At 48.1% G+C, this 27,086-nt stretch overlaps 1 protein-coding gene across 11 annotated transcripts in view; it reads right to left on the minus strand.

Moving 5' to 3' along the window:
* The window catches only part of Clec16a (C-type lectin domain containing 16A), a 196,522-nt gene that overhangs the window by 23,902 nt on the left and 145,534 nt on the right, over positions 1-27,086 (minus strand). For 8 of the 11 annotated variants that reach the window (XM_063268510.1, XM_063268511.1, XM_008767506.4 and 5 more), the window contains 2 exons: positions 26,577-26,781; positions 24,223-24,387 (listed from right to left, as the gene is read on the minus strand). In XM_063268510.1, coding sequence (XP_063124580.1) covers positions 24,223-24,387; positions 26,577-26,781 — 370 coding nt within the window. Of the gene's footprint in view, positions 1-12,442; positions 20,045-24,222; positions 24,388-26,576; positions 26,782-27,086 lie in introns of those variants that run through there. The other 3 variants (XM_063268517.1, XM_063268516.1, XM_063268518.1) reach the window with 2 other exon arrangements.

The raw sequence follows: 27,086 nt of genomic DNA on the forward strand, positions 1-27,086 counted from the left end.
TATCTGTCATGTGCAAAGGACAAGTCCTGGGAAAAGCAGAAACTCGGGTAAAAGGACACAGGGGAAGAGGAGTGTTCCTAGGCCCTGGCTGCTCTTAGGTAATGTGACCAGAGAAGATTCCCTTGCCCTGAGAGCATGTACTGGAGACTGTGTCCAGGCACTTGCATTTTGACTGCTGAACTGGAAGCTGGCCTTGGTGAGGCTGCACTCAGTTAATGCCTTCCATGTGGGTCATGTGGTGGGAGAAGGAGCTGGATCTTTTGAGAATGCAACACTACATACAGCTGAGACCATCCATCTGTCACCCGTATGACTGGCTGACTGCAGGCTTCAGTCAATAAAGTGAGACCTGAGGTTCTCCTGTAGTAACATTAACTGTCTAATGGATTTTTATTTTTAAAGACAGGGTAGCTTCAAACTCACAGTGATCCTGTCTCTGCTTCCCAGGTGCTCGAAGGAGGGTACGCCACGCCCAGTTTGACATAAGGATTTACAGCAAAGCCACCAGTGAGAAAATGGAATTCTTGCTCTTTCGACCCTCATGTGTCATGCTTTCAGCACACCAGGACTGTGCTGTGTGTCTGACAGAGTTGTATGTATATAAAAACTCAAAATTCAACCAGTTTGATCTGTTTCCAAAACAGTTAAACATGGTGCAGTATCTCCTACGAGGACTCAGAACAATTACTGTTGGTTTAAAGGAGGGAGGGCAGGTGGTGGGGTCTGCACACAGGCAGCTTTCTCCCTGCCCTGCTCACAGCACATGCGTGTGTGCACACCTCTGTCGGCTCCTCCTCTCCTTGCTTCTCGTTTCCCCCAATCAGCATTTTGGAAATGCTTGGAAGTGTCGTTGGCGTGTCATGGAAAGATGTGTGTGCTCCTGAATGAAAATCCACAAGTGGCTCACGAGGCCGGGGAGGGGCTTCTCAGAGATGCTCCAGTGGGCTCCACTCCCTCTGCTCCCTTGCAAATGCCAAGCTAATGCCTGAGGCATTAAAATCACTCTGGCTCTTGTGCATCTCTAGTTTTGACTTATTTTTTTTAAGGATGATTAATATTTCATCATAAAAGTATTGATTTCCTTTAACTAAGAGACTTCAAGTTTGTTGCATTCTTAAGCATGATTTTATTATGTCTCGGGCCAAATGTTTTCTTTTCTCCTCCCCCCCAGAAGGATGCTTTTGCCTTTGATATAACATGTGTCAAGAAGAAAAGAGGAATTGATTTACAGAATTCTGCATTACATGCAACTTTGAGGGCAGCTATCCAGTTTGTGGACTTGAAGAGAAAGTTCTTAAGGCAAGTCTACTGTTGCCCTGCAAAGCCCTCCTTGTCAGTCAGGTCACTGAAGCCTAACACAGATGAGACACAGGCAGCCCCATAGGAGGCTGTGACGGATCCAGACAGCCTGGACATGAGCCCTGCACACACAGGCTGCACACTACAGACCCCAGCTCCATGCCATCCTCTCCTTCTCTCCTCCTCTGGGTGGAGCACCTCAAGGCTACTGTTCCCTATTCACATAAGTAGGTGGCAGGGGCCAGCAGTGGAACTGGGGCAGTGCTCAGTTGTACAGAAGCCATCCAGGAAGCAGGCGGAGGGCAGTAACTGACAAAACAGCTAGCGTTCTGCACTGTTTAAATATTGAACATCCTCTCTCCTTCCTCCACATTCATTATTAACTGGGACCTGCATGGCTGGGTGCACTGACTTCATTTCTTCCCAAGAATCCAAGATGCAGTGGCCAGTGCCCAGGGGCTGAGAAGGGGGTAGAATGGAGATGTGGGGTCTTTCTTTCATCCCTTTCTCAGAAATCCTTTCTAGTCAGCTCCACATTTTTAGAGCCTTAGATCTTGGAATTGTCCCCTGACCTCAGTGCCTGAACACAGGTGATAAGTGGTCCAAATATTGACAGTCTGTACACTCTCCCCTTCCCCACAGGGAACAGTGGCAGAGGGAAGCCATGAGGAAGATGCTGCCATCACCAGACCAGCCTGGCCTAGGAAGTGTTATGGTGACAGGTACAGATCACCAGCCTTGTCCAAGTGAAAGTTACATCAGGATGTCACATGAAAACAAGTATTTTGGTTGAAAGAAAGGAGCATGGAGACACTAGTTGCCTTTGGCCCGGTTACTAGACAACTGGGAAGGAGAGGACAGATGTCAGGGACCCAGGACAGCTTTCAGGGACACCAGGAATCATTTGGACCACTCTTCTTGAAGGTGCAACTGTGGGAACATAAACCTGACATCTCTCAGTAGAACAAAGAAACCTTTCCGGGGCAACAGACGGTCAGGGAGCAAAGCCCCTCCTGGACCTGGCTTAGCAGGGTGGCTGGTGAGCAGGATTCCTTTTTCTTGGGCTTTTATCTATTCAAGGGTTTGGCCCAGATGACCAGGGTGATGCTCTCACTGCAGTACTGCATCTGAGGTTTGTGTTTGCCCTGCCTAGGGGCTAAGCTTATCCGTCCTTGTATCCTGTTCTGTCTTTTCTGTGAACTTCCCTGTGCTAAGTGTCTGTAGGTCAACTCTTAATTCTAGGCTGAGGACTCAAGCACCCCACCATGGCCTTTGTTTTCAGTTGTATGACCCCCCCCCCCCGTTCGCTGACAGGCTTCTTTAAGCCCCCATTTCTGAAGTCCTCCTTGATTAAGCTTCCCAGGTTCCTTTCCAATTCTAGCTCCTAGAATATAGCCTAAAAGCCCCTATGTTAAAAAGCTCTTCAGAACCTGAGGGGTTCTGGAGACAGTCCCTGCCTAAAAGTGCCTGGAAGCTCGATCTCTAGCTGCCTTTCTCTGACATGGGCTCCTTCAGCCTCAACTAAATCAGAAAATGCTTTCTCCTGGTCCTGGCACACTGCCCTGTGAGTGAGACTGCATGGATAGATTTAATGTCTGGTGTACAAAGGCCCCCTGTATTTCTGAGGTTTCTATTTGTCTCCGTGTCTTCAAGAGAACATGCCCCGCACAGACATTCTGATCTACAGCCCCCATGTTGCTATTAACCTGTGGACTCTCTCTCTCGGCAGGAAAGACAAGGAAAATGAAAATGAGACAGAAAGAAAGTTCTCCAGGGCCCAGGCTGGCAAATATGCACAAACTTGTGAAGGGGCCTCGTCTTGGTGGCACCTCTGAAGAGCTGGCTACACGAGACCCTAGGCCCAGGTTAGGCATACCCACTTAACCCTAAGGAATGGCTTCTAGTGGGGTATCTAGAAGCATGAATCATTATGACGTGATTTGTTGAGGAGCAGAAACCACCCTGGTACCAGTGAGGAAACTGGGTATACTTTGGTTGATATAGACAAGCCTCAGAGGCCCACCTCAGAGTGGGATCTGGTTTGCAAACAGGGTCACTCTGCAGACGGATCAGGCTAAGATGAAGTCATTAGGGTGGGTGTGGATCCAGTACAATTGTGTTATGAAAAGTAGAGACCTGGTAGGGCAGTGGTGGCACACGCTTTTAATCCGAGCATTCAAGAGGCAGAGGCAGCAAGATCTCTGAGTTCAGGGCCAGCTGGGTCTACAAAGCAAGTTCCAGGACAGACAGGGCTACACAGAGAAGGCCATACAGAGAAACCCAGGTCCCCACTCCCCCAGCCTCCCAAAAAGGAAGAAAAACAGAGATTTGGACAGTGATATCCACTATTATGGCTTTAATCTGAAATGTCCCTGATGAACTTCTGTATAGCAGGCATAGTCCTTAAAACATTGTGGAGATGTGGGCTTTGGAAGTGCCTAGACTGTGAGAACTTTGACTTTTCAAAGGCTGAGACCACTGATGAAGTCATGACGGATGGCTTCAGTAGGGATTGGGTAGAAGCTAACAGGAGGAGCCTAGCTTAAGGACATAGGTCATTGTGGGCATGGCTTGGTAGCACTTTGTCCCTGTCTCTGCCTTGCTCCCTCTGCTTGGCAGCTGCTATGAGGTGAGTAACTGTCTTCCACCATGCCCTTCTGCCATCAGCTCTTGCCTTACCACAGGCCTACAAGCCACGGAGCAAGGTGGCTATGGAATGAGACCCCTAAAATGTGGAGTCATGATAGAGCTTTCCTTCTTAATGTATCTAACATTCTGTCACAACAGTGAAAAGCTGTGTCACCAGCAGACAGGGAGAGAATGTCCCATGCTGCATCAGATGCTGGGTGACACCAAGGACCATCAGCAATCTTCAGTGCGTTCAAGGCTAGCCTGGTCTAATCTACATAGAGTTCTAGGCTACAATGATAAGAATCTGGAGAGTACACATACACAGCATTGTGCTCAGTGGTACTCAGTGTGGCCCTGGGCAGTGAAAGCCAGGGGCTGCTGAGACACTTGGGTAGAAGATTCACGTATCCACTGTGGAATACTATGCAGCCACAGATAGGAATGCACAGCATTAAATAACAGCCTGATTCCTGATTCCTGTCAGGGTCTGAGGAAAGCGAGCCATGGAAAGTGTGAGCAAACTTACAAGGCAGAGCAGGAACATCATGCAGTTACAGCCCACAGCACCTTACCCTGAGCCCTGGGCCAGATGAGTCTGGAAATCATCATCTTTGGTATTAAAAGCCAGGCAGTACATACACACAAATTACGCCTTGCCCACAGCTGGGCTTTGGTCTGCTGAAACCAAACATTAAATTTCCATAAGAAACGAGCGTGTGCACTCACACTAACTCTACTTACAGCTCAGCAACAGTTCAGGACTGGTTTGCTACCGAATGAGTTAGGAAATGGTTTTCAAAGCTATTTAGATTTCAGAACTGTGGAGAAAGACTTATGGCCCTGGGTTGCAGGTATCATACGAAATGCAGCTGCATGGAGAAGGGTCTGAAAAGGATCAGTGAAACCAGGAAAGAGGGGTGCCGAGGGGTAGAGCAACTGGGGAGAATAGTCAGAGAAGACTGTAGTGTCTTGATCTGGGTGTGTGTGAGTGCTTGTGTGTAGAACTAGAATGTGTGTATTTGTGTGTTGTTTGTATGTATGCATGTATGTAGGTCAGAGGTTGATTTTCATTTTTTGTCTTATTTTTGTTGTTGGGTTTTTTTGTTTGTTTGTTTGTTTGTTTGTTTTTGCATGTTTGTCTGGCTTTTTAAGATGGGGGTTTCTCTGTGTGGCCCTGGTTGCCCTATAATTTTCTCTGTAGACCGGGCTGGTCTTGAGCTCAGAGATCCACATGCTTCTGCCTCCTGAGTGCTGGGACTAAGGCCTGCACCACCATTGCCTGGCTCTTGCATTATTTTTTGAGACAGGATTTCTTACTGAACCTGGCAGTCAGGGATTGGCTAGGTGGCTGGACAGTGAATTCTGGTGATCCACTTGTTCACACATAGCTTCTGCTGTCTCCAATGCCAAGGTTTGTGTGCAAAGATAAGTGTTAAACTATGCTAACTTTTACACAGGTGCTAGGGATCTGAACTCAGGTCCTCATGATTGCACAGCAAGCTTTTTACCCATCAAGCCGTCTTGCCAGACTGTTATAATATTTTTAAGAGCCTCGAGGGTAACCTACACATAGACAGAAACACAAAGAAACAGACACACTCACACACACACACACAAATACAGAGAGAGGGAGAAGGAGAGGAATGGGGAGGGACTGTGGGGGGGAGGAAGAGGAGGGGAGGGAGAGAGAAGAGGAGGGGGAGGGGAGGAGAAGGGGGAAGGAGAGGGAGAATTGCAACCCTCTCTTGTAATGAGTGCTGGGTGCTTGTGTATGAACTGACAGTAGCCGCGGTTTCATAGGTAATTTTCTGTGTTCACTCACTAAAGCACAAAAATTACGGTGAGGGTGCCTGTAGGCACATGAGACAGCAGAATGGTCCATCTGTTCCCTCATGTCAGCAGGGCTTGGGGAGCTCTGTGGGGCAAGCTGCCTTCCTGCCCTGCAGCCCTGGCATGCTCCCACTGGCTGCTCCGTAGTGCTGCCCCGCACCCATGGCTATGAAGTACAGCCCCTTCCCTGACAGCTATCGTGCCCCGCTCTGATTCATCGTCTCTCCGACTCTCCCTGTCCTTTATTTTTCTGCCCTCTCTGGCCTTTGATTGCTTTTCGGGAGTTTATCATATTGAACTTTTATCCCTTTCCAGGAAACCCTATTATTTTTTTCTTCCCTCTCTCGATTAATAAATAATCGTCAAAGCACTTCTTTGGACAGAAGCACATCCTGCCTCCGGCAAGCAGCAGAGGCTTCTTCTGGGACTCCTGGGGGCCTGTGTGCAGGGCACATCACCTGTCAGACAAGGAGAGTACAGAGCCCCATTGCTAGTTACACTGGGGTGGTTGCCAGCTCTTTGCTCCGTATCCTGGGAGGCAAATGTGTTTTCACGGCCACCCGCAGGGAGGGGTCAGCACTGCGGGGAGTCCAAGTGGTGAGTTTAAGGCATGGATATCAAGCATCTCCACAGACTTGTGTATGGACAACTTGGTCTGCAGGGCAGCAATGGTCAGAGGCAGGCCTCCATAAGGGACTCCATACTGGATTAATCTGTTAGTGATCTGACTGGGCTACAGTGGGTGAGAAGGGAACGGAGGAAGTGAGATGTGCTTTTGATGGGTAGAGCCCATCTCTGTTCCTCTTCTGCAAGTCTCGTGACCAGCATCCTGTGACCTCAAGGTGAACAGCTCTGCTATCTATACCTGGAACACTGTGCCACAATGAGGACAGACGGACATGGGGTCTAAGCTTATCTATCACTGATGCTGACACAGGATAGGGGCTGGATCCTTGAGACTTGAAGGTTCATTGAAGGTTCATCCTGACTGGGATGAGAAGTCCCTAAGAGATTAGTAAGGTATACTCTGGGTGTGTCTGTGATGACGTTTATAGGACGACCAGGTAATGGTGAGATGCGCCCTGAATCGGCACTCACTATCCCATAGGCTGGGAGTATCCACACAGGCAGGTGCACTCTCTCTCACTGCAAATTTATATTTGTGTATTTGTGTGTGTGTGCATGTGCATGTGCATGCACACACACGTGCCACAGCAGGAGGGAGGGGGTCGATATCCTACATCCACTCAGATCGTCAGACTTGGTGGCTTTTACTCACTAAGTGACTTATTGGTGCATACCTGGTCCTTCTCTATTCCTTGGAAGCCATGTGGTAGCTGCCCTTCTCCCATGATGGACCAAATCCCCTGAAAGCACTGGAGAAAAGCCTACCCCTGTGAAGTTACTCATGTCAGACTTCACTGTGCAGATGAGGATGGCAGTTATATGCAGGAACCTCTCAGAAAATAGTCATGGAGCATGGCACGGTACCCTGAAGGCTCTGAGCCTTGGCCTCTACCACACACCCAATCCAAACTGTCCCAATGGCATCAGGGCCATCTTTTAAAAACCACCGGTGTGAACCGGCCAGAGCTGCTGGCATACTGTCTCTCAGTATCTGGAAGTTGCTTCCGGAGCAGTGAGCAGGTACCACAGCCGCTGTCTTCTGTCCCACACCCACAGCATGAGCTTTGGCCATGCTTCTGAGGTCTCACTGAAGCTCACAGAAGTGGAGCTAATGCCATTCCCAGAAGCCATGCTTCTGAGGTTAGACCACAACCAACTGACTTCTGGAAAGGTATGAAATACAAGCTTACCATGACTTACAGGAAAGAAAAGGGAACAGGAGGCCCTTTTACCAGTAAGAACAGAGGATTTTTCTTCAGAGCCAAAAAGAAATGGGAAAAAGGCAAATTTAGAAGAGGAAGAGTGCCAGGTGAGTCTGGACTGCATCAGGGTTTCCAGATTGTTCTGGAATGTGCAGTATGTTCCAAGTTATTTTTTCCTATTTGGATGTCTTTAAGGAAAATATGGCCTAAATGGGACACAGATGAGGTAATCCACTCCTTGTGTGCTGCCTGGTGGTGGCTTCGTGACAGCCCAGCTAGCTGTAATGGTAGTTTTAACACAATGGGTTTCAGAGAAAGGGGTGTGCTATGTAGCCCGGGCTAGCTTCAAGTTCTCGGCGTTTCTCCTGAGTTCTGGAATAGCCAGCACATGCCACTATATCCAACTGATACTGTGTTCTCCACTGCAGCCCATCCAGGGGCCTTCACTCATGCACTGTTGATGTGATTTGTCCTGGGATGAAGGTGGGTATCGCTCTTCTAGTCCGGCCCAGCCCAGGAACATTCCTCCCAACAGGATCCAACACAACAGTATCCCAGTGCTGACAGGCTCTTGGTTGAGGGCAGACTGACAATCACCTCAGGTCAGCGTCTCTGGCCACAGCAGCGGTGGCAGAGGGGCTCTCTGATCAGTCTAAATAGCTGTGGCGCATCACAGTCTGGGGTCCTACTCTCCTGGAGTTGGAATCCAGCATAAGCAGTGAGTGAGCACCTCACTTCTGGGGTTCCAGGTAGCCTGTGGCCAAGCTCTCCTTGTCTTGGACACATGTTGCCTGGATTTGGTCCTTCTCCTTCTTAGAGAAGCTTTTCTGAGTCCTAACTCCAGGTAGCAGTGCTGTCTTGAATATTATTCCAGCTCTTGGAACAGCACCTCAGGGCACCGATTATGACAGGCGTTCTGCAGTCTCCATGATCCAAAGGGACTGATCTGTTTGGCTTACCCCTGAGTCCCCAGTGAACAATGTCTGACACATACAAGGGAACATACAATGGAGTATTAAAGCTTTGCTGGATCCTTCCCTCCTTATTCACTCATCCATCCACCCATCTCCTTTATATATCCATCCATCCATCCATCCATCCATCCATCCATCCATCTCCTTCCCATCTTCCTCTATGTGAGTGTATGTATCCATATATCCATCAAATTTTTATCAAGTACCACCTGGGATAGAGCCCAGGTCCCAGACTCTAGGACCTGGAATTTAGCACTAGCCAAAGCCTAGATCTGCCTTCCACAGTTCACAGTTGAGTAATGGTTTGGGCAGGATGTAGAGGGGAGACGATGAGGAAACAACATGGAGAGTGCTGAGTAGGCAGGGGGCTTCCCTGGCCTACAGATTGTTGCATTTCCCTTCTGAAAAGACAGGGCAGGGGAGGGTCAGTGGACCCTTGCCTGAGAGTCTGGCCACAGCGAGCCATGTGTACGGAGTGCTGCCTTTATTGCTTACGGCATGGGGGTCTGAGGAGGGGCTGGAATATACAGGCTGTGGGAAGCCTAGGTGAGAGGCTTCTATCTGTGTGGCTATGAGGGAGCCATTACCCATGCTGCATAAAGGCTACCCAGTGCAACCCCCTTGCAATGGCAATACATGTCTTTAACCCCAGCACTGAAGAGCAGAGGCAAGTCGAGGTCAGCCTGGTCTACATACTGAATTTTAGGCCAGCCAGGGCTAACAGTGAGACTTTGTCTCAAAAAACTCAAAATAAAAAAACCAAACTAAACAACAACAGAACCCCACTCCCTGCCCCCCATAAGCAAACACAACAAGAAAGAAAACTCGGCCCTTGCCTAAGAGACAAGTACAGGTGGGTATGCCAAGGGTGCTGGCCAGCTTTGAGCCCATGTCAGTCAGTGGGGCCAGACACCAGCTGGTCTGGGCAGGGACATGTTCTCTCGGCTGCCTGCTCTTTACAGTTAAGTATGGGCTAAGGTATCACGGACAGCTTGACCTGGACTGGCCCTAGTAGCCCATTGTTTTCCTGCTCCAAAAGCTGTGCACTGTCAGCCTGGCTTTTGACAGTTCCTGTGGTTCACTGGCAAGATGGTTCAGCAGGTTAAAGCTCTCAGATTCAGGAAAGTTGCCATCATTCCTGTGAAGCTTCAACCTGCTACCTTCTGAGGACTCATAAGCACGTGGCTATGCCACCTTTCTGGACACACTGGGTTGACCTTGCCCATTCTTTAAGACCTCTTCCTAGAGCCTTCCTGCCCTGGGTGCCCCAGCATCTCAGTGCAGATTGGGCTGCTGCTGCTGCTGCTGCTGCTGCTGCTGCTGCTGCTGCTACTGCTGCTGCAGTTTAGAAGTTCCCTTCTCAGAACACCATGAGCTCCTGAGGGAAGCATCTTCTGCTTCAGCAGGTTTCAACCTGTGGGTTGCGACCCCCTTGGCAAACCTCTATCTCCAAAACTGTGATTCATAACAGCAGCAAGATTACTGTTGTGAAGTAGCAATGAAAATAATTTTATGGTTGGGGCTGCGTTAAAGGGTTGCAGCTTTAAGAAGGTTGAAAGCCACTGGTCTAGAATCTTCCGCTTCCCAGATTTTGGAACAGAGAGTGATATAGAATTATGCCCGCCGGCCCGCAGCAGCTCTCTGCTCCCAAACCCCGTGGGAGAGAGACCTCACCGCCTGATCAGGTGGGCACTCCTGAGGCTGCAGAGCGGAGGAGACCACCAACACTGCCCACCCCTGCCCACATCCCTGGCCCAAGAGGCAACTGTATAAGGCCTCTGGGTTCCCGTAGGGGAGGGCCCAGGAGCGGCAGGATCCCTGCGCCTGAGACACCGCCAGAACCTGAAGGAAACAGACCGGATAAACAGTTCTCTGCACCCAAATCCCGTGGGAGGGAGAGCTAAACCTTCAGAGAGGCGGACACGCCTGGGAAACCAGAAGAGACTGCACTCTGTGCACATCCAGATGCCAGAGGAAAACACCAAACGCCATCTGGAACCCTGGTGCACGGAGGCTCCCGGAAAGAGCGGCGCAGATCTTCCCGGTTGCTGCCGCCGCGGAGAGGACTTAGGCAGTACCCCACGAGCAAACTTGAGCCTTGGAACCACAGGTAGGACCAACTTTTCCCCTGCAAGAAACCTGCCTGGTGAACTCAAGACACAGGCCCACAGGAACAGCTGAAGACCTGTAGAGAGGAAAAACTACACGCCCGAAAGCAGAACACTCTGTCCCCATAACTGGCTGAAAGAAAACAGGAAAACAGGTCTACAGCACTCCTGACACACAGGCTTATAGGACAGTCTAGCCACGGTCAGAAATAGCAGAACAAAGTAACACTAGAGATAATCTGATGGCGAGAGGCAAGCGCAGGAACCCAAGCAACAGAAACCAAGACTACATGGCATCATCGGAGCCCAATTCTCCCACCAAAGCAAACACTGAATATCCAAACACACCAGAAAAGCAAGATCTAGTTTCAAAATCATATTTGATCATGATGCTGGAGGACTTCAAGAAAGACATAAAGAACTCCCTTAGAGAACAAGTAGAAGCCTACAGAGAGGAATCGCAAAAATCCCTGAAAGAATTCCAGGAAAACACAATCAAACAGTTGAAGGAATTAAAAATGGAAATAGAAGCAATCAAGAAAGAACACATGGAAATAACCCTGGACATAGAAAATCAAAAGAAAAGACAAGGAGCTGTAGATACAAGCTTCACCAACAGAATTCAAGAGATGGAAGAGAGAATCTCGGGAGCAGAAGATTCCATAGAAATCATTGACTCAACTGTCAAAGATAATGTAAAGCGGAAAAAGCTACTGGTCCAAAACATACAGGAAATCCAGGACTCAATGAGAAGATCAAACCTAAGGATAATAGGTATAGAAGAGAGTGAAGACTCCCAGCTCAAAGGACCAGTAAATATCTTCAACAAAATCATAGAAGAAAACTTCCCTAACCTAAAAAAAGAGATACCCATAGGCATACAAGAAGCCTACAGAACTCCAAATAGATTGGACCAGAAAAGAAACACCTCCCGTCACATAATTGTCAAAACACCAAACGCACAAAATAAAGAAAGAATATTAAAAGCAGTAAGGGAAAAAGGTCAAGTAACATATAAAGGCAGACCTATCAGAATCACACCAGACTTTTCGCCAGAAACTATGAAGGCCAGAAGTTCCTGGACAGATGTCATACAGACCCTAAGAGAACACAAATGCCAGCCCAGGTTACTGTATCCTGCAAAACTCTCAATTAACATAGATGGAGAAACCAAGATATTCCATGACAAAACCAAATTTACACAATATCTTTCTACAAATCCAGCACTACAAAGGATAATAAAGGGTAAAGCCCAACATAAGGAGGCAAGCTATACCCTAGAAGAAGCAAGAAACTAATCATCTTGGCAACAAAACAAAGAGAAGAAAAGCACACAAACATAACCTCTCGTCCAAATATGAATATAACAGGAAGCAATAATCACTATTCCTTAACATCTCTCAACATCAATGGCCTCAACTCCCCAATAAAAAGACATAGATTAACAAACTGGATACGCAACGAGGACCCTGCATTCTGCTGCCTACAGGAAACACACCTCAGAGACAAAGACAGACACTACCTCAGAGTGAAAGGCTGGAAAACAACTTTCCAAGCAAATGGTCAGAAGAAGCAAGCTGGAGTAGCCATTCTAATATCAAATAAAATCAATTTTCAATTAAAAGTCATCAAAAAAGATAAGGAAGGACACTTCATATTCATCAAAGGAAAAATCCACCAGGATGAACTCTCAATCCTCATCTTCGGTTGGTTTATATACAAGTGTGCAATTTCTAGGCTTGAAAGTAAAATGATGCTATCTGGTGCTGGATAGAGGAGCCTTATTTTTTATTATGGCAGCTTGCTATTTTTGTAACATGGTGATTTGGTTGAACACAATAAAGTACAGTAGTAACTGATCTCCCCTTCTTCCTGGATGAGTGAGGAGATGATTAAATGTTGATGTCAGCATCCTTGAGCATATTCAGATGAGCTTCTGCTTCTGTTGAAAAGGATGCTGTGTTTGATTGTGGTCCGAAGCTTTGAAGCACTACTTGGCATTTCCTTCCTTGGAGGTCTCACTGTTTAAAAATAACAGATTTGATAGCTTGTTGGTAAGGTGAGGTCCAGCTTGTCTCCACTAGGTCATCTTCATGTGAATCCGGTGGTTATACGGTTTTGTTCTAGGGATATTTCATTTTTTTAATAACGGTTTTAGCTGACATTCATGGAGAGAATGAGTCCTTAGAAGTGTGCCACTAGTGAAAGGAAATCCTGTCTAGAGTATGTTTCTTTACAAAGCTGTGTCACACCATCCTTTGGGCCCTCTGCTGGAAAAGTAGAATCAAGTCTCAAATAATGCCTTTTAAATTGTATCCTCTAGTATTATAGATGTAGGACAGTACTGTATCATACCTCTGTGGATGTAAAATAGCTTGTACCTGCTTTATGATACGTAGTAGTGACCGTGCTTTATCAGAGCTGTTTTTAATGATGTTGCTCAGAATGTTTTCTTTCCAGATGATGATTGAGAAGCTAATTTAAAAAAAAAAATGGTGCCAGGTACCACAAGAGTAACAGAACTGTGCTGTTTTCTCGGGTTTTGTTTTTTTACTTTTTTTTTTTTAATGGAGTGTGCTGGATGTCTCTACAGTTTTGTTCAGATGACTGCAGAACCTGGAAAAGCTGTTGCTGCTGTTGATGCATAACACACTGCTATTATTGGTCTTTTTATATAAATATAAATATATATATACAGATATATAATTTGAATTTTTTGAAACTTTACCTGTGCTGTCAACTTTCGAAAAAAGTATCCCCGTTTACTGTGTTGAGTTGGCACTGTACAGAAATTAACAGCCATATTGGTCTAGAAATGTTGAACTTAAGTTTTTTCCATTTGTACAGGGGTAACACACTGTATTAAATATGTAAGGTCTTATATACGTGGGTTTGATTACAAAAACTAATAAAGTATTCTCTAAATAAAAAAAAATGAAAAAGAAAAAAAAAAAAAAGAATTATGCCCATGGTGAGTTTGCTAATCACCACTGAACTGGCCACTCCTGAAACATGTGAGAGTACAGTCCTGTACAGAAGGGCAGCCATCAGACAAAGTAGCTCTGCTAGCTCCGTGGGAGGAGGAAATTCAGTCACACACTGCTCTCTCCAGGGCAGGTGGTGCTAGGGCGGCAGGCCGGTGCAGTATATAGTCACTGAAATGGTTATCTGGAGTACTCTTGTGAAGCCACATGCAGGACACTCGGAAACCTGTCTCTATCAGCTCTGGAGCACAGACGGTCAGCAGAACCTAGAGGCCTCCAGCCCAGTGGGGGTGCTCCCTCACGGCTCTTCTTGATTTTTCCTCACAAGTGTAAAGGGGCTCAGACTGGCAGATGTTCAGCAGGTTAAAGCTCTTGCTGTGCCCATGCCAAGGGAGAGGGGAGCTGGCTCCTGGAAGTTGCCTTCTGACTACATGCATGCTATGGCATGAGCACACTGTACTCACACACGCTGTGCACACATGATAATGATAAAGCTTGGCTGACCCTGCATAAGGCCTCAGGCCAAGGATAGCTTGGAACTGGGAGAAAGGGGAGAAAATATGTTTATTCCCATGAAGCTCAGGGTTGTTTAGGGAAGGCTCATTCCAGGAACAACAACTCTTCCCATCACTTGACTGTCCCCAAGGTTTCTGAGGATCCTGTCAATCCAAGAGGCTGAAGTGTATGTGGAACCTGGCATCTGAGGCCTAATTGCTACTTGTGGGGTTGCCATGTTGAGAATGCCACAACAAAAGGATCCTTTACCTCAGAAGTTCTGCAGAACCCTCTGGCCGACTTAGCAGGAAAGAGAACAAAGAGCAGGAGGTAAGCGCTCAACCAGCTATAGGAGAGCGATTCATGAAGTATGTGTGTAGCTCTGTTTCTAGCTGCTGTGAAAAATAGCCCGATGAAGGCAACCGGAAGAAGAAAGGGCAAACTCTGGCTCAGTTTCCAGTCCACCATGGCCTGCAAACCATGATGGCAAGAGTGTAAGGATTCACAGTCAGGGAGCAAAGAAAGAGGAATGCTGGACCTGAGCTGGCTTTCTCCTTTCTTCAGCCCATCCCCCCACGCCTCGGCCTCCCTCCTTATTTTGTACAGGTAGCCTAGTGTCCAGCACACACTTGTCCACCTCCGACGGCTAGTCTTGCAGATGTGCACCACCATGCAGGCTGCACTTTTATCTCGTTACTCCTGAGGTGGAACCCTCAACAGGCGGCTGTATGGGGCCTGGGCTCCAGCAGGGCTCACAGAGACTGATGCATTTGGGGGTGTTTCTCACTCTGAGCTGAAGAAGGCATTTTAAGTGTGAAGAAAAGCTGTGAAACAGCTCTTCTTGTCATACTTGGATAATACTATCAATCCATTGAGGGTCTGAGTTGTTAAAGAAAACCCTGGTGGCTGGGGATATAAGTCAGTGGTAGAGTGGATAGCTGTCTGTGACACACAAGAGGCTGGATTCAATCCCTACCTCTATATAACAAAACAAACCCAAACAAACAAAACTTACACACACACACACACACACACACACACACACACACACACAGGCATCCCGTGTGTTATTTGAAGAAAAGCACATTTATACAAATGGAAGCGGTTGTATTTCAGTAAGATGCTGGCAGCAGAGGAAAGAGACCCAGGGACGCTCAGCAAGGTGAAGCTCACCTGAACTCCCAGAGACTTGGAAGGCTGAGGCAAGAGAACTGCAAGTTTAAGAGCAGCCTGGCCAATTCCTCAAAACCTTGCCTCAGAGTGAAAGACTTTAGACTGGGGTGAGGGCTGTGGTTCAGTGCGGAGCGTCACGTTAGGTTCTGGGTTCCATCACAGTCCAGAAGAGAAAAAGCCCAAGAAGCTACAAATCTTGGCGGAAGGATCAAAGAAATTTCAAGTCTCCTGGATGGACAAGCCCAACTGTAGACAGGCCAGTCTCTGGGGCCTTTACAGGCATCGAAGCTCCCGAAGGCCCAGATGGAGCAATCCCACAAGAAAGAAGCACTCGAGTCAGATTCTGGCCTCAGCAAGCTCGAGCTGGCTGGCTAACTGCACACGGCACACATACTCAGAGAAGCAGGAACAGAGGCTCTCTGTCGTTTTATTCAGGTCGCTGTTGTGGCTTCTCGCTAGCCTTAACCACAGACTTCACTGGACTCTCAATCTCGCTGGGTGTACGGCCCAGCTATTCCTGGGTCCACTTCAGCGTCACTGCCTAGGGAAAGCTTTGTGCAGGAGTCTTCAGAGATGCCCATTATCTGTTAAAAAGCAAAAGGCTGGCCACAGCTCTGGACCTACCAAAGGGCATTGGTGGTGGGCTGTGAATGTCTGGATGAATGAGGGAGCTCTTATGGACTGATAGAAAGAAAACCTCTATGCTATATGGTTGGTGAGAACAGAGGGCACTTAAATTTCTTTTAAAACGCAATATATGGGAGTTCTGTGAGCCCAAAGCTAACCATGGTTATCAAGTAGCTGTTTTTTTAAAAATCAAAGTCATCCTAGAGTGTAAGTGCATGGGTAGCACAGGGAAGCTGCAGGACGAAGGAACACACACCCACCCAGGAAAGGCTCCCACCAGAGGCTTTTCTGCATCACTAGGGTGTGCACAGGCTTTTATGTGCAGGTGTGAACAAGCACCAATGGGGCCCAAGTGCATGCTCTTCTTTACCTGTCCTCCTCCAAGCCTTTCCCAGCTGTAGCCAAATCAAGGCTGAGGCCAGGGTGCCCTGATCCTTCAGCAGGCCCCCGAAGTCCTTGCCATCTGACCCTACCTAGCTCTCAACCAGTCTTTTTTTCGCTCTTTCCTGGCAGGCACCATCCTGTGCCTGATGAGGCCCTGGCAGAGCAACACCCCCTCCTGCTCCCCAGGGATGCCTCCCTGATCTGATCCTCCCTGATCTGATCTGGGCACCTGCGTCTTTAGGCCCAGCTCAGCATTGGCCTAGAGGCTTGGCTCTTCCCTTCCCAGACCCAGACAGTAAGTGAATTCACCACAGGTCTTCTTTAGAATTTAAAACATTCCTTTTAAACCTGCTAGTCTCCTCCCCATGGCAGGCTAAGACAGAAAGGGACATCAGAGTCAAGGTCTCTCTCCCCTCCCCCCACGCCTGACCTTTGGCACTGTATTGCCACATCTGTCTGCTTTTTCTCTTTTCTTCTTAATGAGTTCCTGTGAATCACCTAACTTTCCTCCCAGCTGTCTGAGCCTCGGCAATCCTACTTACTCAGCGATTCAGTCTCTCAGATCGCAAAGGTGGGACCAGTGGCTAATTCTTGGGAAATTGTAAAGTGCTTTCTCCTGTTTCAGAAGGCAACCGTAAGCTAGTCAGAGAACATCTGAGGCAAAATATTGAATCCTGGTGGACTTTCATCTACTCACATGTAAAAGCAAGGGCGCCACCAGTCTACTGCTGCAAACACTTTTATTTCTTTGTCTTTGTTATCAATTATCTGCTAATGATAACCAGCAATTGATAAGATGACTCAGAAACAAAAAGTGAACATCAAAAGAAAGAGAATTAATCATTTTCTTAGGGATAAGATAGCTTGATTAGCAAAGAATCTGAGTCTAATCCCCAGAACCGACATTTTAAAAAACTGGGTGTGGCAGCAGACACTGTTGATCCCAGAGTCTGGGAGGATGGCAGATCCTTGAAGCTTATTGGCCACTGACCTGGCCTAATTAGCAAGTTAAGTCCTAGTGAGAGATTCTTTCTCAAAACAACAAGGTGGATGCTTCCAGAGGAATGGCATTCAAGGCTGACCTCTGACCTCACATCGTTACCACTGCCTGTACTACTCAAGTGATGGCTTATCTTGGCTGTCAACTTGACAAACCGGGAAGAGGGAACCTCAATTAGGGAATTGCTTCTATCAGATTGGCCTTCGGTCCTTTTCTTGATTGCTAATTGACATGGGGGCGGGGAGCACTGTGGTTGGTACCATCCCCAGGTCTAGGAAAAGTGAACGAAAGCAAGGCAGTAAGCAGGCGTCCTCCATGGTCTCTGCTTCACTTCCACTCCAGGACCATGACTTGGCTTCCCCCAGTGATGGACTCAAGATGAAATAAACCATTTCATACCCACGCTGTTTTTTGGTTTGGTGTTTATCAGAGTCATAGAACACTCCCCACCTCATAAGTGAACACACAAGTCTTTTCTTTCAGATGTAGCCCTGTCTCCACACAAGCCATGTCCTCTTCTGCTCTTGGTTCACTAGGAGTGGAGTGGGGTGGAATGCAGCACAGATAGCTCAGGGGACCTGGAGCACAATGGCTCCTTGCTGTTCTGCCACCTGACGTCCTCAGAACTGAAGTCACAGTGCTTTGTGGGTGTGGGAAGCAGACAGCCCCAGTTCAAATCCCAGGATGGCCACCCAGCAGGTGGGTGACCTTGAGCACAGTGTCCCTCTTCCCCACTTCGAATTTCCCACTGGCAGACTTTAATTATTTCTGGAGCTTGTGAGTGGCCTTAGATAGTGACTCCCTGCTTCTCTCTGGCCCTGGCCTGGCCTCCTCTACAAGCCATGGGCTCTTATGAAGACCTCTTCAGGGTATAGAATTCCACCCACTAGGTTACGCCCTACAGTTGAACCTCCTGGGAATCACACTTGGGTGCTTTTGTGCGTCAAGCACTTTGCTCATTGAGTTGTCTCATGAGCAGATGAAGAGGCCACAGGAGCAGGTCTGGGTTGATGGAATCGATGTGTTTTGGGCAGGTAGATGGATGGTATACACACGAGAACCTACCGAGGCAGGTGCCATCTGCCTCTCCTGGTTTTGTCTTTTACTTACTTGGTACCTCTAGTTGGCCTGGAACTCAGGGGTCCATTTCCCCCTGCTGAGACTAAAGCCATGTGCCACTATGTTTTTATGTTTTCAATTATGGGGACACACATACACAAATTTCCTTACTACCTGTTTCGAAGTGACAGCTCAGCAGTGTTAAGCAACCAACACCCCTAAGGCTATGTAGCAAGTGTATGGTGAACCAGGAGGTTGGACTAGAACCCAGTCGTCCTCTGGCTCCTGGGCCATACACAGGAGTAGCAGAGCCACTGCTGTGCCACAGTGCTGCCATGAGCCTGTCTGGTCTGCCCTGTCAGAGACAGGCTTACTTCCTAAACATTCCCAGGCAGAGCCAAGATCAGATGTGAGGGTACAGGGCTTTGGTCTCTTCCCATACCGACTGCATGGGTTCAATTGGAGAGAGTTCCAGGACAGTCATCCCAGAGCTGTGCAGTAGGTCAAGCCCTTGAGCAATGTAGCAACATTCAATTCTTGAGAACTCAGCTCCTCTCTTCCTCCCTCTATCTCTGAGGAAAGGCATAGGCCTGGGGCTACTCTGCTGGGTGGCTGGGCTCTGTCTTTATAGGGCCCTATATAGATCAACTGCTCCTGTGTCTGCTCAGACACTTAGGGGGCCATGTTCCATGTGGGGGGACCTTGCAGGTCCTGCGTTGATAAGGTAGCTCCTTCCTGGGCTCCCAGGAGTAAAGTCTCTGAAACTTTCTGTTTATGGCTGCCCTAGCACCTTGAAAAGAGGCCTGGCAAGCAGGAACCAGCAGCTGACTTCTTGGTGGTAGTCACACCCACTTTGACTTGATCTCCTCTGTGTGTGATAGATGCCATGTAAATATAGAGGCAAGGGCAGGACACTTGTTCCTCCTATCACTTTGTCTTATTACTTTGAGAAGGGATTTCTCACTAAAGTAGAAGCTCATCATTTTGACAGGGGGACTGGCTAAGGAACTCTTGGGATTCACTTGTGTGTCTGCCCATAATGCTGGGCTGTTGATACACACAGCCAAGCCTGGCTTGAGGTCTGGGCTCAGGTCCTCCTGCTCACAGAGAAAGTGCTCTCCTCTACTGAGCATCTTCCTGGCTCCCAGCCTAGCTCTTGAAGGTCAGCCTCTTAGAGATGAATGTCAGAACTCAACTGCTGCTGGTTTGCTGAAGTCGATTCCAGCATCATTTCTGTTCTTTCTCACTGCAGACCAAGAACTATTGTGCAAGCAGGCTTGCCCTCTAGTCTGCTCTAGAAGTGGTCTGGGAGAGCATTTTTCTGAACAGTGTCATTGTTTAGACACTTGATCCTTTGGAGACAGGTCTCAAAGCACAAAGACTTACAAGGGAAAGGTGCAGATTATGGGAACAGGTATACCCTATCTAGGCCACAACCACCCGTGAGGCTGCTCTCTAAAAACAGTTTATCCTCTAACCTCTGTCATGCTGAGACCGGTAGCAAAACCATGCGAGCTGGTGCAGTCTTCACCAAAGGCAGTCTTGAAGCAAACTGAAGACAGGCTTAGTCTGTTTCCTGTGAGCTGTGAGATCTCAGTCTGGATCAATTTTCAATGTGTGGAGTAGGGCAGGGACTCAGCTTGAGAGCTGTCTGGAAGTGAGAATTAACCTATAGAAAATGCCTGATACAGTCAATTTTCCCCAACATAGCTCATACTTCTAGAAATAGACAGGATTTCTGCAATTCTTTGTTTCCATGTAGCTCCAGGCTGGTCTTGACTTCTCAATCCTTATGCCCAAGTGTCTGGTGTGCTGGGATTACCAGCATGTACTACACCCTGGCGGCGTGGGCTTGCCTGGGCGCAGGGAGCCTCAGGTAGCAGCAGCCAGGCCTTCATTTCTAAAAGCAGGCTGGGGTGGCTCATTTCCAGTGTGTCACTGAGATTAGAAGGAACTTGCTTTAGCCTCTGTGGTGCTTAGGTCATGTGACCTTGGGCAGGGTATTTGTACACATGCAGAGAGGGAAACAGAAATATTGGGAATATCAGAGAAATAATTTGTCAGTTGCTCAGCAGCTCAGTGAACTTTGCTTTTTAAGAAGCTACTATAAAAAGCAGGGTAGGAATCACAGACCGGTCTGCACAGGAGCTGAGGTGCAGCTGGAGAGGCCAAGAGGTCGCAGGCCTCCTTCCTCTGTGACTCTAGAAAGAGTATTTTGTCTTGGGAAGCTGGAAGAAGAGAGCTGGCTTTGTTTTATAATCAGAAACAAGAAAAACAACCCCCATCCCCAAAAGGACATTAGCACTCGAATATTGTCCCCAGGCTGAAAGTCAGGGCTAATGCCCACCTGTTAATCACTGCTCGTTAGCTTCTCTCCTCTGGAGCTCAGTGCCAGGCCTCAGCATTGGCACCTTCCAGCCTGTTCCCTTACATTCTTCCTGGGCTACTCAGCTGCCATTGGTGCCCTGGAACGGCGCGTTCTTCCAGAGAACTGTCTATTGAGTGTTCTGGGCCAGGCAACAGCTAAGGCTGGGTTGTCTGCCTTGGTAGCACCTGGGCCAGCAGCCTCCACAGGTTCTGAGGATGTGTATGCAAGTGTATGCTCCTGTGTGCATGTCTGTGGAGGCCAGGGAACAATGTCGAGTTTTGTTCCTCAGACACCATCCATCATGGTTTTTTCTTTTGAGACAGGAGCTCCCTGGCATCAATCTTACTGAATAGACCAGGCTACCCAGGCAGGGAGCCTCAAGGGTCTATACAGCCCCATGCCCTCACCACTTATGTAGTCACCAACTGAGCTATCTCACTGACCCCTCTTCCGAGATTTAAATGCCTGCCCCAAAGCATACATCTGCTCACCCTGGTAGGAAGCTAGGGTAGGAATCAAGGAACGCCGAGGACTGTGTGACTGCTGGCACTCTGAGCTATGCATAACCAACTGGGGGACAGGCAGACCTGAGCACGGCCTAGAGAAACAGTCCCTTCCAAGTACGTTTGATTCCAACGCAGGGCCATGGTGCAAATGGGAAAATAAGCCGCAATTTCAGGCAAAAGTAAGGGTTGAAAAGACCGAGGGAAAATGGCCTGGCAATTCTCAAAACATTAAATGACCGCTTGGCCACTGCTAGGCATATGCTTTGAAGTTACAACAGTGTGGGGTGGGGGTGGAGTAGGGGGCTGGGGGCAGGGTGGGGATGAATTAGCAAGATGTAATGTATCTATGGAAAGAACATAACCCAGGCTTAAGGAGAAAGTTCTGTTGGGAAGAGGTTCTGCTCTGGGCTCTTCACTGGGAGTTAATGCAGATACCAGTTCAAGGGCTGCTGTGCACCCCTGCTGGCTATGGCACAGTCTGGAAGGGGCTACTACCATGAGGGGCTGGGGCACTCCTCGAGTAACTGCTGCCTCTTACTGGCTACCTCTGCTGTTCCCTCTCTGGCCAGGCGGCCCAAGCTCTGCCCCAGAAAGCTGCCCATGGGGTGGTAGGAGCCATCGATGCAGAGCAGAAGTCACAGAATTCCTAACTTCTTAGCCAAACAGACAAACCCAAAGAAACAAAACACCAGCCACTTCCAAGTGGCTAGTCGCTAGCCCCTTAGCCTGGCTTACATCCCATTCTACTATTTCCTCCAAGAAGAGTGAGGCACACGTCCATCAAATATAATCCAATTCAGTCACACTTGCCTGTGCATCCCCTGGGATGCAGACAGAAGGAAAGAAGTGTCCCAATCAAGGGAGCTCTGAGAGTTACCTATACCTGCCTGAATTGGTGAGAATCCCCATAGTCAACAGCCTGGCACTTCAGAAGGTGATAAGGGTAACACATGGAACCCAGGCCCCAGAAGGCAGCTGTGAATACTGAAGAGTGGAGGCTAATGGCCTCTGCCTGGCTCTTATTCTGGTTTCTGGACAGCTGATGCCCACAGTGGGGTTTGGGGGGCATGTTCTGTAACTATCTATGGCCAGGGTACTCCTGCCTGGGAGACACCTGTTAGTTTGGCAACTGAAGTTAGGAGGTGGTGCTGCTGAAGATCTGGGGCTGGGTCCTGGGACTCTGGTGCTCCCTAGGCAAACTGACGCTCAGACACCAGGGTCCTAGACAGGATATCCTTGTCTTCTTGGTGTTCAGACAGAACCAAGTGCAGGCTTCACTTGACAAACACTGAATGAAGCCACTGCTGGCACTGAACCAGACTGGTGAACAGAACAGTTCCACATAGTGACATTCTCCACGGGGCAAAGGAGCCAGACTCAAGCACACAAATTGAAAAGGAACTGAATCCTATGGATATGATAACGGAAGGGTGTGGCCCTGGCAGCAGGATAACAAAAAGTCTCTGGAGCCCACACACTGGGGTTGGGCCATCCCTGGGAGGTGAGGTGAGCACCAAGACCTACTAGATAAAGCAGCCAGTGTGAAGGCTGAGGCAGGGCAGGACTCTGGCCCAGCACTGGTTCTCCAGGTATACACTGGAGCCCGAGAGCAGTAAGACACCCCTTCTCTCTGTATTCTTCTCTCCACGGTGACCGGTGAGCTCACAGGTCGAGGGAAGGCTACCCTTTAAGCAGACTAGTGCAGAAGTACCAGGCAGGCCTGACTGTGTGCCAAGCAGTAAGATCTCAAAAATGTAAAGCCATATTCCCTTTTTAAAAAACAGTTAATATTCACAGACAGCTATGATGTTGATGTTATGTTAAGTATCTATCTGTGATAGGTTAAGTATCAAGAGTGGGATGAGAATCACATGTAGAATCACGTATGTACATGGCATAGAACTCTTCATGTGATATATGCAAAGACATATATAAACATATATATATACACATACATATAAGCAAACATTTCTAGAAGGACAAGAGACTGGTCACATTCTGGAGCAAAAGGGAGTTCTTTACATTCTATCAAATCTTGTTGGATTAGAAAATTATATATTTATAGTATACATGAAATAAAAAAAAATCAAATCATGGGTGCAAGCAGAGTAAATCAGAGGTAGACAAGATGTTGGATTTAGGCAGGCTGACATGGCTTTTTGTTGGCCCAACATCAGTTTTGAGAATATTTCATAATAGTTTTTTTTTTTTTTTCTGGAGCTGAGGACCGAACCCAGGGCCTTGCGCTTGCTAGGCAAGCGCTCTACCACTGAGCTAAATCCCCAACCTCATAACAATTTTAGGTTGAGTTCGAGCCCTGAATGTGGAAGTGCTAAGAGCAGAGAGCCGGGCCAGTTCTCTAGGTTTTATAACCAGGGAAAGAGATGCATTTACCCCGCCCCAACCGTGGGATCTTCTACGTACGGCTGTACTTAGATCTCTTTAGAGCAGGAAGGAAGCTGCTCTTCCTAAGAAGCAGCTCTCTCAACCCTTGAACTTCCTACTGAACCACCCTTTTGGGGGAAGGGCAGGAGGGCTGGATGTGGTGCTGCAGAAGTGGGAGGAGCTGCTCCCACAGGGAAGAAGCAGGAGGTCTGTGGGCACTGGGACTTCCTCACATCTTCCTTGTCAGGGACCAGGAACCACATCACTATCTCCTGGTCATCTTAAATGAAGGAAGAAATCCCTCTCCCTCAACTCTCATCACTAATTAGTCAAGTACTTCCAAGAAATTTCCAAGAAACATTTTAATCTTGATTCTGAGAAGTTTCTTCACAAACCTAGGAGATGTCTGGAAAACCAAACCCAAGTGACAGAACAAAGAAGGGAAAGCCAAGACTGCGTGCTGGGTGTGTTGGGTGTGTGCTTCATATGGTCTATGAAGCCAGGAGAGAAAAGCCTCCAGCAGGCTCAGCAGAAAAGCAGCCTGAGCCCTTAGCAGGAGGTCTGGCTTACCTGGCACCTTGTCTACCGACGCAAACACAGAGCGTTGCACTGTGGGGTCACTGCTGCCTCGGCGGCACTGCTCATAGAAACGGAAGGGCAGGTGCTGGGAGGAGGTGGAGCAGAGTCCAAATCCCAGGACTTCCGTTGTCGGCTGGATTGGGAGGTCCAGAAGGGCTGTGAGCAAACATCACCATAGTTTGTTCTTAGTCCACGTAATGGGGACAGGAGGTTTGATACTACTTGGGCAACAGGCTAGAGGGATACCCGCCTGGACAGTAATGTCCCTTGGGAAAGCCAAACAGACAGCGTGAGGTGTGAGACTGGCAGGATGCCAGAGTCCCTAAAGAAGTTCAAAACACAAATATGAGTAGGGGAGTCAGGCCAAGAAGGCAGGGTTCTAAGTCTGGCTCTTTGGCTAGAACAAGTGCTCGGCCAATTTGTACCTGAAATCTACAGACCCTTCCCAAAGGCTTGGCTTGTACTTTCAGGTCCTAGAGCAGTGAGGCCAATTCTGTCCCCAAAGTTTGTGCACAGGCATACATGGACAGACAGACAGACAAAACATACAAATGAGCGATCTGTCAGTATCTGCAGGACTCCTTACCAAAGACACCAAAATCTGTAATTAAGTCCTTTATAAAGAATAGCATTCTATCTGTACATGACACATACATATCCTGTCTACTGTTAGTCATCTCTAGATGACTAACATTTAATATGATCAAATTCTTATAGGGAGTAATCTCAGAGAAAAAGCATTTTACTGACTGAGCCGCTGCCCCAGCCCCAGTTCCGACTTTTGAATATCTGGGCAGTTGAATCTTGCTATAGATGCTTATAAGAATATGTGTACAAGGAAGCATATGTTTGTATTTATGAGTGTGTGTTTACATGCCATAGCTGTCACCTTCCCTTAAATAACTCTTGTGATATATTAGTTCAAAGTGGCTTTTCAAAATCAATTTAAGAAATATCCGAGGCGTTCATGCTAGCAGCCACTTTACAGGGCAATCCTCAATTTTCAAGTGAAATATCTGGCCTTCATGCCAGCAGTGAGAAACTGCTTCCCATTACAGGGGAAAAGTCTGGAAATAAATCTTGAAGGGAAGGGCTTGAATGGTTCAAGTGACTTCACACATTACAACACACCCCTGTAATGACTCTGCAGGCCGGGCCTCAGCTAACAGAGAGACAAGAAGGCGAACAACTCTGGTGCATACCACGGTGGCACACAGAGCAAGTAACTATGGATCCAGAAGTGAAGCTTATTCTTCCTTTGTTCCTTGAGAGAATGGCCCTCTTTACAGTGGGCTAGACATCTCCTTGGCAGCCACAATAGAGGAACTGTTTGGGCCTGAGCTGAAGGCACTAATGATTTTATTTATTGATTGTTCGTTCTTCATTCGCTCATTCATCTGCATCTTTTGTGAGATAGGATCTCACGTAGCCCAGGCTGATATTGAACTTACTACTTAGTAGGCGATGCCCTTAAACTTATAAGTCTTTTGCCTCTATCTCCCAAGTGCTAGCATTATAGGCACATGTCACTATAACTGGTATGACAGCATTGAAGATCAAACCCAAGACTTTGTACATGCTAGGCAACCATTCTACCAACAGCTCTAACCTGGGAGTCTTAAAGAGACTCTGCCTTACCCTGCCCCAGGATGATGCCTTGACTTCCATTTCATGACTTGAGGAAACAACCTAATTTCAGGACTTTTACCAAGAAAGCCTGGGCAATGCAAACCCCACCATCCCTGTGAGTTGTGAATGACCCCGGAATTTAGTGTTGGGTGCTGGCTGCTCACCAAGAGATAATAAGGGAATAGAGAGAGGTTGAGGAAAATTCTGCTAGGCTGGGGCAGCCCAGAGGCAGCCCTTGGCTAGCTTGTGTGAGGCTTCATCCCTAGAACTGAAACAAACAAACCAAAAAATCCGAGTAGGAAGCTCTGCAGCCTTGTTCTCTGTGTGACTAAAAATTTCCCCTGTACATTGGGAAGTTAAGGCCCAACTGCTCTCAGAGCTGTCTGCATACCTCAGATGGCAGAGGGCAGTCAGAGTACTTTGTGACTGGACCCTTAGGGGTTACATCTTGAAGGGGTTCCAGCTGTCTCCCACTGCCTGCCTGCCTGTTTCTAGTCTCTTTCCAATTACAGAGGGCCCCTTCTCTTCCATGCAACCCTGGAAACTTTCTCCATTTCAAGCACCTGGGAAGCAGAGAAAGTCCCATTTGTTGAAGCATGTTGAACCCTGACCCACTCGTGTCCCCATCTACAGGAAGGAGCCTTGGGACTTTTCTGGGTCAACGTGACCTGGTGACAGCCCTGTAGCGGTGAGTCCCTGCTCCTGAGGTCACTCACCGGCTATCCTCTGCATCTTCATGCGCCTGGCCTGGATGCGGCCCTTGGCTAGGCGCTGCTTGGCAATAATGCAGCGGATGTGGTCAGAGAACACAAAGGTGGCCTGCAGGATAGGGAAGGGCTTAGAGTGCGGGCTGGAGGCAGGCTTGTGGATGGTGATGTTCAGGGCGCGGCTGTCATCCTCCACTCCTGTCACCTGCATGTCCTGCACAGTGAGAAGGCAAAGGCGAAACGTGCGTCAGGCCCAGGGTTTGATAGGTCGAGGGGCTCATGTAGGAAGACAGCAACACTTTAACCTGCGTTTGTTCTGAAGGAGGCTAACTCTCAGAGACTTAAGGGGGATGCAGGCCAGTCCAGGCCTGACGGGTGAGGAGTCAGGGCTGCTGGGCTGTGGCTGACCCCTTTCCATGAGGACTTGAGATGCTGAACCAGGAGAGGTACACCAGCCTCTGCAAGGCCACCATTGTCACAACAGGAACACTCAGGTAGTCCTTCTGTCTGGAAAGCCAG

Source organism: Rattus norvegicus, chromosome 10, assembly GCF_036323735.1.
Source record: "Rattus norvegicus strain BN/NHsdMcwi chromosome 10, GRCr8, whole genome shotgun sequence".
NCBI classification, from domain to species: Eukaryota; Metazoa; Chordata; class Mammalia; order Rodentia; family Muridae; genus Rattus; species Rattus norvegicus.